The sequence below is a fragment of the Parus major genome, chromosome 20, assembly GCF_001522545.3.
Source record: "Parus major isolate Abel chromosome 20, Parus_major1.1, whole genome shotgun sequence".
NCBI classification, from domain to species: domain Eukaryota; kingdom Metazoa; phylum Chordata; class Aves; order Passeriformes; family Paridae; genus Parus; species Parus major.
The window spans coordinates 662,180-675,098 of NC_031788.1; the positions used below are offsets into that span (position 1 = coordinate 662,180).

A 12,919-nucleotide genomic window follows, 5' to 3' on the forward strand; every position below is an offset into this window, starting at 1 on the left:
TTTGGCAGCCCTTTTCCTGCCACAGTCCAAGTGCAGCCTTAGGCTTTATCCCTCTCAAGGCCCTAACCCTAATCCTGGCACTGGCTCTCACATTTCCACAAAACAATTGAAAAGGTTCCACGACCATTGCCTGGGTGAAAACTGACCCAGCCAGCTCCCGCTTGGCATTTGAAGCCCCGTCTCAGCTGTAAGCTCTGTCTTTCACTCAAGCTTCTTATTTTTTGTGAAGAACTGCAGGAAAGACCCCTAACCCGTGGCTCACACTGAAACTTTCACTCATCCTGAGACCCTGGGCTGTTCTCACCTGTCTTTGGCAGCCCTTTTCCAGCTTTGCTCCAGCAGTAACACCAGGCATTCTGCTTCTGAGCCTGAACCTGTGTTTCCGAGTGGACTGTGAAGAAGTGATAGCAAAAGGTGTCCCACATGGGTCTTGTGGCAGCCCCTCTCCCCAGGTCCATGTGTGGTGTAACCTTCCCTTTCAGCTCAGACCCTGACCTGATCTGTTTTCCAGCTGAGCTGTAGGGAACATTCTAAACTATGTCCCAGCCTATGTCCTCTTTACCTTTTGCCATCCCTTTCCAGCCCTACATGAGTGTTAGACTCCAGACCCTGCTGCTGGTTTTCCAGCAGAGCCTTAGCTGAGCTCTCCAGCCCTTTTCCTAACGAAGGCTTTTTCTCAGGTGAGGTGCCATGCAGTTTCTTCTTTGCTCATGTAAGCTCTGATGCCTCTGCACCTCTGGGTTTTCTTTTTCTTAGCCAGAGCCCTGATTTTCCTGAGAAGCTGTAGAGAAGTTTTCTATCAACTGCCTGGGCCAGTGTTTTCTCCCAGCCCAGCATTCTTAGAAGCTGCCATGTACTTTTGCAGCTCCACTCTAGCTCCAGCTCTGGACTTTATTTGTCCCAGTGTTATCCCAGCCCTAATCTTATTGCCAAGGTCATTTTTCAGGAAGGTGTCTGCAAACTCAGGTCTTTAGCAGCCCCTACTTTCCTCTTTCTTGCCCCTCTCAGGATATGAATTTTGGCTTTCCTTCAGCCCTAATCTTAATTTCACATCTGAAGCCCAGTCAAGGGCTGCTGGGGGAGGTTTCTCCCAAGGCCAGGTGTTCTGTGCCCTGGGAGTGCTGTTACAGCCCCACTCCCACAGCTGTCCTGTGCACATGGAGGACCTGTTCCCCAGGCTTGCCAGTGATGCAGAACAGGGTTGAGCTGGGGTTCCTTAAAATTTTATGTGCATATTTCTGGATTTTTTATTTTTTAAAGTCGGAAAACTGCTGTTTCAAAGTCAGTCAGACTGGGATTGGGAAACATTAACCACTTTCCCCCTTCCTTCTTGTTTTCTCCACAGGGATTCCAGGCAGCCGTGCCTTTTGTCAGCAGGGCTGTTGAGGGATGTTAGCACAGACTGGCTGCTCCTTCCCAGTTTTGCATCCAAGGTTCAGATTTGGATTCTAGCATTGCTACTAGCATGCAGCATTGGTAGGCAGGACTTTTCCTGTGGGAAAGCTGCCTACAGAAGTTCAGTTAATAGTGCTTGTTAGACCTTTACTGGGATATTTTCATTTTGAGTGTTTCCATCAGCGTCCTTTAAATATCCTCCTGGGATGTGAGATGGTGTGGTTGAAACACAGCAAAGTCCATGGGCACCCCAGGAATCAGGCTTCTGGAGAGAGGCAGAGGTGCTGCTTTGAGAGGTGGGCAGTAGATGCTTCTGCTAATGCTCTGGCATGGAGGCAGTAGTGTCTGGATCTGACATCTCATACTGCCATCAGGAACTTCTTTATGGACACAAGTAGTTTTTCAGCCTGTAAAGCAGTTTTAGGGATCTCATGTGGCTTTTAAAGGTACCCTGCAAAGATCTGAGGGAAAAGGAGCCAAGAACACATTGCTGAGTGCCTGTGACGGGGGTATGAGCTCTGATCCAGGCTGCCCCTCAGAGCTTTGGCCAGCAGTGCTGTGTGCCCCTCGCACTGGGGCTGCACCTGCTTCCTGCTGCTCTGCAAGGAGGGGTGGGACATGTCAGGATTGAGCCTCGGGTGGAAAATCTGCGTATTTTATATTTTCCTATAAAAACTGCAGTCTGGGAAATGGTTTCAAAAAAGTAAGTCTGAGGTTTAAACCCTGTTTGGAAACCTTTTCCTTTCTTTGGGATAAGCAACAATGAGAGCATATAACAAGCTGTCAGCTCCTCCCGGGCTGGGCGGCCAGCACCCTGCCTCCCCTGGCCCAACAGCGCGCCCAGAAAACTGAAAATAGTTGGTATTTCCTATCCCCAGGGCAATTATTTGATCCTCTGCAGCTGATCTGAGCTATTCTCAGAGCTAACAGCTGGCCTGGGCAGGGTCCTGGGGACCCAGGCTGGGGGACCCAGGCTGTGTTCTGGAAGGAGCCCCGTTAGCAGCCGTCAGTGCAGGGCTGGCTGTGGTGGATCCTCTCCTGCAGTCCATGTCCCCAGCTATGCAGGCTCACTTGTGGTGCCATTCCCAATATTATGTGGATCTGGGCAACCTTCACACAAGGCTCACTGTCATTGTCACACAAGGTGATAAATATTAGAAATTACTTATTCTTCTGCAGTAATTTAAACACTGACAGTTTTGGATGCCGGGTTGTTGGGCTGACATGTTAGTGTTTGCCTGGGAGCTTTGTGCAGCTGGAGCTGATCCATCAGAATTTCCTTCTGGTTGCTCTCAGCCTGCAGGCAAAGGAGGTGTATGTTGCAGCATCTTCCCAGCCAGACTGAAGTAGCAAAACAATGAATGCTACTTACTGTGGTTACAGATTGCTAGCTATGCTGTATGTAAACTTAATTTAAATGTTAGAGAGTATTGTTTGAGATTCTGTTGTCTTTAAAGTTTCAAAACCTGGCCAAGAATATGTGTATCACATTAAATCAGGGAATTTCTTTGAGTTGTGGATTTGAGACTGCTGTGGGATGTGCCTGAGGTTCACTGAGATCTGTTTGTGGGCCAAGGGGGACCCTGAAGAGCTGTTGTTTCCATGCTGTGACAAGTTGCAGGCATGCAGGCATTGTAACTATTTTTGCAAACCACATACTAGGAATTCCTTGGTGTCCTGTGGCAGTTTGTCTTAGATTTCCTGCTTCTAGCAGTGTGACTTTACAATGGTTCTTACAAGCTCATGGTCACAGTGGCATTGGGGGTTTCTCTGTGGACCTCACACGCCTGCCATGTGAGCGTGTGGGACACACTGGAGTGGGTGCACATGGGGGTGCTGGGACCTGCTTGGAGGGTGTTGCCACAGATGCTTCTCACCCAGCCTGCTGTGGCCCAAGGACTTCTCAGATCAGAAGGTAACAGTGATATTTCGGACATGTTCAGCTCTTGAGGTGAATGCAGGCCTGAGAACAAAGTGTACTGGGTCAGCCTGATGCTGTGGTAACTGCTGGGTAGTCAGACTCACAGAGGGGCTGTAAAATGTTCTCCTGGGCTGGTCCTTGCTCTGGGCAGGCACTGTGGCTTCAATGTGCCAGCAATGTGCTTCCAGAGGCTTGTTAATAAGCCAGGGATACTTTCTCATTGGGAGTGCACAGTTGGAGCTCAGCACAATTGGAGAAAAGAGGCTGCAAGCTGTTCTTGGTAGGGCTGGGTACCTCCTCTCGGCAAGGGGCTCTGAAGTGAGGTGCAGTGGGTCCCAGCATCCCTCATGCTGGACAAACTGATCTGGCAAGGAGCTCTTCCTTAGGGTACCAATTACTCTGAGCCTTCACCAGCCTCATGAATTTTCCCCATTTGCTAAATCATGCCAGCCCTTGCAAGCACTGGATGTGTGCTGTGGAGCTGCTGATCACTCCAAGCAGACTTTTGGCTTGGATTTTCCTGAGGATTCAACGCAGAAAGGGCGAGTGCCGTGTTTTTTCTACCTTCAGCCCTCTCTGATGTCAGGCTGGCCTTCCCAAAAGCATAGCCCCCGGTGTTCAGAGCAGCAGGAGAGCTGGGGTCCATCACGTGCAGCGTTCCTCCTGCTTTTGCACTGTGGGGCTGTCTGTCTACTCTTTTCAGCCACCTATACAGGATAGAAATAAAAATGCAATATAAAACAATATGAGGACAGAAGCAAAGTTGGTGCAGAAAGCCAGACTTCCTGTTCCAGCACTGTCTCTCATGGGAGCTCAGGACAGAGCTGGGAGAGGAGTTTCTCTGAAGCACAGAAGAGCAGGGCCATGCTGTGTGGCATATGGACAGCCCCAGTAGTAGCTTTGGTATTGAATGCCATAGCTTGGCTGTTGGAAGATGTCTGAGTAGAAGAATCATGAACTGATGCTGGGATGTCACCTGGGCAGCGAATTTCAGGAGAACATAGTGGTTTAGAGCAATGGAGGAAGGTGCGAGGAGAGCTGCAGCCCATGTGAGCTGGCCTCTTCAAGGAGGTTTGGTGCTGTCAAGGTATTGTCAGAGCTCCATTCTTGCTTCATTCTTGCTTCATTTCCGTGCTTCAGAGCTTTATAGAAGTCAAGAAGAATGTGTTGCCTGTGTAGCTGTTAAATCCTTGCTTGGCATGTGTGAGGCTGTGTTTGCTGAACTGTATGCTGCTGTGGGTTGCTGAAGGAATCTGTCTATCTTGCTATCAGCCAGGACAGTGATAGCAAGGTGCTGCATGTATCAGGGCAGCGCAGGACCCTGTAGGAGCAAGAGAGTTCTGCCAGCCATGAGTCCTGCTTGCCAGGATCCTGCACTTGGGGTGTGCATTAGTACCTGTTCATTGTGCTCTGAACTGAATCCAGCTTTTCCTTGGGTGCCATACACTTGATACCTGCTCCCACTGTGTGCAGAAGGGTGCTCAGAACATCTGCAGGCTTGGCTTCCTCCACATGCCCTCATTCTGCTGGATGGCTGTTCAAACACAAGTTTCCTGGTCTGATAGTGGTGTAGCGGCTGCATGTACAAATGGAGTCCTTGGTGCTGCGCTTTTGTTGCCCAGCACATGCATCAGTCAGGTTGCACTTGAGGGTAAGTGTGTGTTTTGTTTATTCAGAGCTAGATTTTCAGCAGGTGGGGTGTTGAGTAAGCAGGAAATTGGATACTTTGGTGTAGAGACGTTGTATGGTGGAAAGTCTGGAAAGACAGTTTGGCTTTCATGCTAGCATCCACGCCTTCTTCTGGCATCCCACAGGATGTAGGCAGTGGCAGTCTGTCTTTCCATCAGGTATGATCTTGGAAAATATCCTCAGCAGTGGCCCATTTGTGATGGCTTGATCCTGGACAGTCCTTGGGACTGCTCACAGCTGTCTGTGACAGTTCCAAAAGGCAGTGCTACCTCCCAAGTGCTGTGGCTTCCAAATGTTGTGTTCCTTCATCTCTGCTTATGTGGATGAATTTATGTCATGCAGAGGTGCTGGGCAGCACACCCTGGCCGAGGCTCTGCACTGCCAAGGCTCCAGTTCAGATGCCCTGCAAGCACTGTGGCTAAGCCAGGCTGAGAGTAGTAGTTTGTGTGTGCCTTTGGGTACATATCCCTGTTGCCCTGTTATCCCTGTTACCACTCTAGAGCTTTATTCCTTTTTCTTCATGTGTTGACCTCTTCTCCCAGACTTGGCAAGCGGGCTTCTGCAATGCCTGTTAAAAGTTCTTCCCAAGCCCTGGAGATCTTGTCCCTATACAGGCTGACTAGTCAGAGCCACTGTGGCTTCTCTGTGCCTTTCCTCTCAGCTCATTTTCAGTGCCCCTTTTTCTTTGAACATCATATTGAGAGGATTTTCTCCCGTTTCTGAGAGAAAACAAGTGAACCACTCTGCAGGATGTGTGCTGGATGGAGCTGTGTGTGTACAAGAGAGATAGAAGATTGCTCCTCACAGGGAACTGTGGTTGCTTTCACAGAGTGCTTGTGGTAGTGGTACATGGCTGGAGTACTGTGCATGTCCACAGAATACTAGGAGCACATGTTAGTGAGCCTCAGCCTTTGAATCGGGAAAATCAGTTCTCCAGCTGCAGAGGAGACTTTGGCCACTCGCATGGGAAGGCTGGTAGAAGAGGGAGAGCACATGGTCAGTCTTGGATTGGTGTTGGCTCAGTTGTGGAATTTCTGATAATGTTCTTGGCTTCTGCATGGATGCTGCATCTCCTGGAGGAGCCCAGGCAAGAGCAAAAGGAAATAATGGCACAGTGTGGACTCAGTCTGGTGTAGGGATGGCTTGTGCTTTCAGAACAATAAAAATAAATCCAAGGGAGGAGGATAGTAACCTGATGTGCCTCAAATTGTGTAACTGAAAACGTCATTGCTAGCAGCAGATGCTGTGTAGAGGCTGTGCTACAGTGACTTGGGCTGCTCATGGAGAGGGACAAAGCATAGCTTTCAGCACAGCTCTGCTTGTCTCTTGCAATGCGACAAGACAGCTCCTAGTGCGTGATCAGCCTGCCAGCATGTCCATGTTGGTGTGCTCACTGCACGTGTGTGGTGCCTGGCACCAGGGGCTTGCTGAGGAGGTTGTGCCATGACCTCATGGAGGACTTGTCCTTGGCTGCTGAAAGTGCTTGATGCTTGTCTGGTGCAGGGGTGTTGTGGGCTGGCAGCACAGGAGTGGGGCATGCATCAGTTAAAAGATGTAAAAAGGCATAAAAACTTGAGCATGGAGATGGAAAACTCCCCACTTGTGACCGTGGTGATAAACCTGCAGCACTTGCATGATGTTTTAGTGAGAACATGTTGATCTCTGTATGAAAACCATAAGCTTATTTAGAAAATTGGGCTGTCTCATTTGAGATTAGAGTTTCTCTTTAATCTGCAAATTTTTAATTAGTATGGAAATAGCTTGTTAAGTGGGGTTCTCTGTGCACATATATCTGCACACGAGTGCGGTGGTGCTCCTCAGCAGGTGGTTTGCTTCCCTTTAGGATGATGGACAAGTTCCTGGCTCTGAGGCCAGGCAGGATGCTCTCGATGCAGCAGGCAAAAGCAGACCACAGCATCGGGCAGACATGATTGTGTCCCTTTCCTCCTGTCCAGCTTGTCCCCTAGGGGACATGATGGGAAGAGATGCTTGCTCCACAGGAATATCACTGAATCACAGAATATTCTGATTGGAAGGAGCCCACAAGGATCATTGATTGAGTCCAGCCCTTAAATGAATGGGCCATATGGGGATTGGACCCACAGCCTTGGCATTATAAACACCATGCTTCAACCAGCTGAGTATTATGAATAGCAAAGTGTGTTAATTGCCACAGGTTCCCTCCCTGGTGTCTGGGGTCACAGCTGGCCACAGTTCCTCTGGCCCCTGCCAGCACAGTTTAGAGGAGCCTTCCACACACTGGAATGGCATGTCATCCTGGGAGCTGGAGCAGAGCAGAAGAAAAACCAAGCTGGCAAGTGTAGTCACAGTGCTGAAGCAAAAAAGAAAAACAAAAAACCCAAAACAAAACCAAAAAAAAACCCAAAACAAACAAACAAACAAAACCAAAAAAACTAACCCTAAAGAAACAGCAGGGTTTTTGGTTAGAGACACCAGCTGCATGATCAGTCCAACAGCCTGTGTGGAAAAGGGAAGAACTACCCCTTGCCTTGCCCCCAGCTGCCTCTGGAAACGCCAACCTGGCTCCCATTCATGGTGATAGTCCCAGAGCCAGGGAGGATGGGCCTGGGGCAGGGACAAAACAGATTAAAAACTCCAAAAATTACATAGGATAATAAACCGTCCCCAAGACACTTAGTCATGAGAAAGAAGTCCTGTGTCATCCTGTTCACAGATGTCATGAAACTCCTCCCTGCTCATGTCATGCATTTACTTGCTCCCACCTAGCTTGACTTAGACGTGGGCTAGGATGACCTGGCTTGTGCCATGTGGACAGGATCAGAGTTAGCAGCCTTTGCTTTTTCTTTTCAGTATTGGTGGCACGAGCCATGGACCAGCATCAGAATGCAGACATCATGTCATGCTGGCCTGAGCACTGTCCATGTGTAGGACCTGTTGGGTGTTCCTGCTGGGAAGGGAGAGATGGTGGGGATATGGGGCGGGGGGTTACTGGGGGTGGCCTGTGGGCTGGCAGTAGTGCAAACTGTGCCTTTATGCCAGCGAGTCTGACAGCTCATGCCTCATGGAGTGGGGTTTGCATGGTACTGGAGGGAAAAGAGGCAGGTGTTTGTGGGATTTCTGTCTTAGAACACTTGTCAAATACTTTTGAGCTCTTTGGCACCTGTTGCTGGTACTGTGGAGCAGACAACTGCTGAGGGTTGGCTGCTCAAAAAGCATCTACTGCTGACAGCTCTGTTGAGACTGTGTGGCTGGAGCTGCAGTGGGGAGGGCACAGACCATGACCTCACCGTGTCCCCTTGACTGTCACAGCATGTTTATCTTGGGGAGCTGCAGCAATGCCCCATCCACCCAGGATCGGCGCTGTTCCCAATGTTGACCCTTCTTATGGCAGGGCTGCTCCTGGCCTTCCTGCTACCACAGCACTGGTGAGAGGGAAGCAGTGAGACCAGCTTTCTCCTGCATCTGGCAGTGTCCAAGCTATGCCCAGTCCCCAGACAAATCAGGCCTATGCAGGTGTGTATCAGCTCACCATCTGGCCTGGTCCTGAGAGGGCATGAAACCCAGGAGGGGGTGCTGGGCACTTCCTCTGCATTTGGGTTTAGCTACTCTGGCAGTGCCTGGGAGCTATGGCTGACACCAGCTAAAAAGTTCTTCTGGCCCAGCTGGGCCACAGCCACTGTTGCAGGGAACCTGAGGGGACACTCTGTTTGCCCTAGAGAGCTGTCATGGTGCTGCATTGTCACAGACCCCTCATTTGTCCACTGGAGGGTGACAGCGTGGGGACCTGGTCACACCTGACACTAAGATGCTGCTAAGAGCTGGACTTGAAACTGCAGCCCCTCTGATCAAGCCTGGTGTGGGGGACTTGCTTGGAAATGACCCCTCCCTCAGTCCATCCTCCCCATGGGCTGCAAGGTGGGTGCCCCTCATGCAGGGCCATCCCTGCTGTGGGGACACAGGCCTGGGGACACAGCCAGCCTGGCCCCAGCACTGCACCTGGGGCTGCTTGTGGGGAGACATGGCTCTTCTCCTCCTTGCTTGTCCCATCTTCATCCCCATAGCAGCTCTTCCGTGGTCACTGTCATAGGGCTTGCAGCCCGTATCAAGTTCCTGCATCCTCTCCAGTCTATTTCTGCTGTCATTGCTGCTTGGCAGAGGTTGATTTGTTTACTTCCCTCTGCTGCTGCAGGGCTGGCAGAGTCTCTCAGCAGGGCCTGGGCTATACGTGGGGCTCTGAGGAATTGGAGTGTGTTCTGTGCAAGCCCCAGACATGCTGCTTCTTGCTGAGACTGTGGCTGTCATGTTGGTCTTGGCCAGTGGCTTTCAGGCAACGCTGAGCTGTGGCCCTATCTGTGGTTGGGCTCTTGCCGTGGCTCAGCAGAACAGATGTCCCCAAGCTTGTCCCTGAGAGTTTCATTCTGGCAGCATTGTTCCTCTCAGCAGCTCTGGGGTCGGCTCAGCCTCCCAGAGGGGTGAATGGAAGGATGGAATGTCTCAGACTCAGCAGTCTCATCATTGTGAATTTTTTTTGTGTTGTGTCTTGCAGAAATAACATTCATCCCTGATTTGATGATAATGAAAATACAGAAAAAAGAAAAGCAGGTTTGTGACCCTCTCTCCTTCTCCCAATTCAGCTGTCAAGGCCTGAGGACCATGTCTCATGTGGAAATTGTTGCAACTGATGTGTGGTGGGAAGGAGGCTGGAAGAGTGTTGTATTGAATTTCCAGACAGGGGTGCAGCTCAGTTCCTTGAAATTTGACCTGAGCTGCATCCCAGAGTGGGTAAGCCTGATGGGCCCATTGAACCAGGTGGGATTTATCTTCAGTAGTGGAAATGCTCTTGACTCAGTGCTCTCCCCAGTGGAAGAACAGCCCTTTGTTTTGTCTCAAAGTCCATAGTATTGGTTCTTGCTGTAATATCATTACAAAACCACATGTTTGCTGTGATTGTTGTTACTAACATGATACACAAAGACTAATACCAGCTAGGAGGTTTGGGAAGGTCAAATCTGGGCTTGGACAGAGAAGAATTTTTTTCCTTTATTCAGAAAAGATCACATCTCACAAAGCTGTCATTTCTGGATTGCTGCATTGGATCATAACAACCTGCTGCTCCCAGAGGAGATTTATGAGTCAGTGGTCTCTGTATTAGCTGTGTGCAGGGGAAGAGTCTGACCATTGGCACTCTGCTGAGGGGAAAGGACCTGTTACATGCATGGAGTATTGCTCTGCCTGTGGGGCTGAAATATGGCTGGAGGTATAAAACAAACTGGTCTGCCTGGAGCTAATTTGTGTCCAAGCTGCTTTTAATGGGAAACCATTAAAGTGAACACTGAGCTAAAGGATAAATCTGTTTGAGAGCACAAGCCTGTGCCATTTCTAACCAGCTCTGAAGCAAGTGTGTGCTGCTCAGGGCACTCCAAATCACACTGCCATGACAGGTTGATGGGAGGAGGAAGGGAGGGAAGTGTTTCAAAGAGGTCACTGTGCTGTTCTGGGTTTGCAGCAAGGCAAACGCTGCAGATATTGGAAGGAGTGTGTTCAGAGCACCAGTACTGTAGGAAGTCATGAGTGTGTCCTAAAGACGCTGTAAAGAAGCAGAGCCAGCCTCAAGGTGAGGAGGAAGAAGGGATCATGGAAGGTCTTGTGTACCAGCATGGCTGGATTGCTCCTGATGGGGCAGGGCAAAGGCCTGGAGGAGAGCTTGGTGCTTTGTGGTGTGGGTCTGTGATCTCCCTCCTCTGACAGCAAAGCCCAGGTAAGAAATTGGTGCCACTCATTGGGCTAATACAGCAGGTTTGAGTGCTCTGGAAATAGGATTACTGAAATGACTTGGGGTTTAAGCACAGCAAAACCATCCTCCCCCACCATTTGGAGATTTTAGAGGGCTCAGCTGACAAATTATTTTCTATAGCTGTTGCTGCAGATAAAATCTAGGAGGGAGATAAAGGCATGTGGTGTGAGCAAGGAGGGGTAGTTCCAGCTGCTTATCTCCTGAGCCTGCAGCAGTGTAGGACAAACCTTGCAGCATATCATGGGGTGGGGTGCAGCATTTCCAAATGCAGTGTTTGGAAGAAAGCCTGGCCAAGCAGGGCTCCTGTGGGGATTCTGGGTGCCTGGTTGAGGTGGTGAAGGGTGGGTGGCTCTCTGTAATGCTCAGATGAGCAGCACTGGGGAAAAATGAGCAAGGGGTGGCATTTCACATCACTCTGGACACCTGAGCCCAGGAGCGCCCACACTTTGTAAACAGACTTCTCATGGCACCAAGGGGGGCTATTGCCTCCCATTGAACAGTCTCTCTGGAGAAGATGAGATGCTTACGTGGTTCCAAGGCTCTCAAAAGTCCTGTGTTTCACTGTCAACCTCTGACCTGCAGAAGTTCCGTGTTGGTGAAACCCATCATGTGGGTGTAGGATCAGGCCCAAGGATGAAAAGGTTGACAAAATGCTGGTGCCCTTCATATTGGTGAAGATGGCAGGGGAGCTGGCAACTGCCTTTGGGGAAAAGTATTGGATGTGCTCTCTTCTTTCTCTAGTCCTTGGCTATCCCAAATGCTTTGTCCTGCCTAATCCACTGCCAGTGGATTAGGAAACCTGGGCTGGAGAGATGGGGGTCTCAAAGTGGGCTGTCTGGGGAAGAGCTCTCTGTGTTCCCTCTGTGCCCCCTGCAGCACTGCCTCTCTTCCTGTGCAGATTATGATGGATTGGGGTACAGGGCACTTCCAACTGGTTCACTCATCTGAGGGACTGTTGTTAACAAAGGCAGGGGCTGTGTTTCCACAACTCTTCTTCCTTAGTAATGCACAAAAATCTGGTACATTTGTCACCAAGCTGTGACTAACTCGTGAAACCTGTCACTTGTCTCATGACTTACAAGTTTTCATGCCAGGGTGCCTTGTCTGCTGGTGGAGGGTGGGACAGGAGTGCCTGGTTACCCCTGAGACCAGTGACGAGTGATGGATTTCCTTTGAGGGCTGAGCACCATCGTTCCCTGGCCTGCCTCTCTTGTCTATGTCCTGCTTGTCCTTGGGCACTGAAGGGTCTTCTACTCCTTATTTCTGCCAAACTCTGACTTTTTAAATAACCAGAGAAATAATGAACTAAAATAAATGCAGTTATCCCACAGTTCCTATAAATCTCCTTATTCTACAGCCATGGAAGTACTCCCATCCTGCCAGGACTGTGAGAACAGAGCAGAATTGCACTGGAGACAGAGATGGAAAGCCCTGTGATGCCTTAGCCTTCTCCTGGAGGGGTCTTCTGACTTTCCAGCCTGGGCTTGGAAGTGGCAAGAATGGCTGGATTCCCTGCAGTGTGTGGACAGCAGTGGGGAACAGCCCAGGGCTGCAAGGCACTCTGTGGCTGCTGGGCAGCCTTTGCAAGAGGGAGGCCCCTGGGAGCATCAGGGGGAGCTATGCTTGCCTTTGCTTCAAGCACTCACTGCATAAAATGAAGGATTTTCCTGAATTTTATGGGTCTATTTATGTGAAAGTGAGTTTTGCTGTCTCACCTACTGCAAATGCAGTTGGGGTTTTTTACCAGAGCTCCCTGAGGCTGGAGCAGGCTCCTGAGCAGTGGGAGGACAGGGGGTGGGGTTGTCCAAGCCTGAGAGCACTTGTAGCTCTGTCCCAAGCTGTCTGTGGACTTTTTTTTGTCATGCTGAGACTGTCAGTTCTGATGAGCCCCAGTGCTGGGTGTGTTGAGGAGTTTCAGGCACTTGCTCTGTAAGGGTGAAGGGCAGGGGGAGCAGTGAGCTGCCAGGGTGCCCTTCTCCTGCACAGACAGCCACGAGTGCTGGATCTCCCCCAGGCTCCATGGGCTACACAGGTTTTCTTCACTGCTAGAGAGAACTGAGGTGGGAGGACAGCCTGGACAGCCCAGGGCAGCAGCATTGCCCTCTGCCCCACCCATTCCCTCTGCTAGGGTGATGGGA

At 50.3% G+C, this 12,919-nt stretch overlaps 1 protein-coding gene across 9 annotated transcripts in view; it reads left to right on the top strand.

Moving 5' to 3' along the window:
* Positions 1-9,180: 9,180 nt before the first annotated feature.
* The window catches only part of CHD6 (chromodomain helicase DNA binding protein 6), a 56,481-nt gene continuing 52,742 nt past the window's right edge, over positions 9,181-12,919 (top strand). For 2 of the 9 annotated variants that reach the window (XR_004499930.1, XR_004499931.1), the window contains exon 1: positions 9,181-9,589. Coding sequence is in view for 7 of the 9 variants with exons in the window: in XM_015647527.3 (XP_015503013.1) it covers positions 9,557-9,589 (33 nt within the window). In the remaining 2 variants the exon portion in view is untranslated. The remainder of the gene's footprint in view (positions 9,590-12,919) is intronic. The other 7 variants (XM_015647527.3, XM_033519063.1, XM_033519062.1 and 4 more) reach the window with 6 other exon arrangements.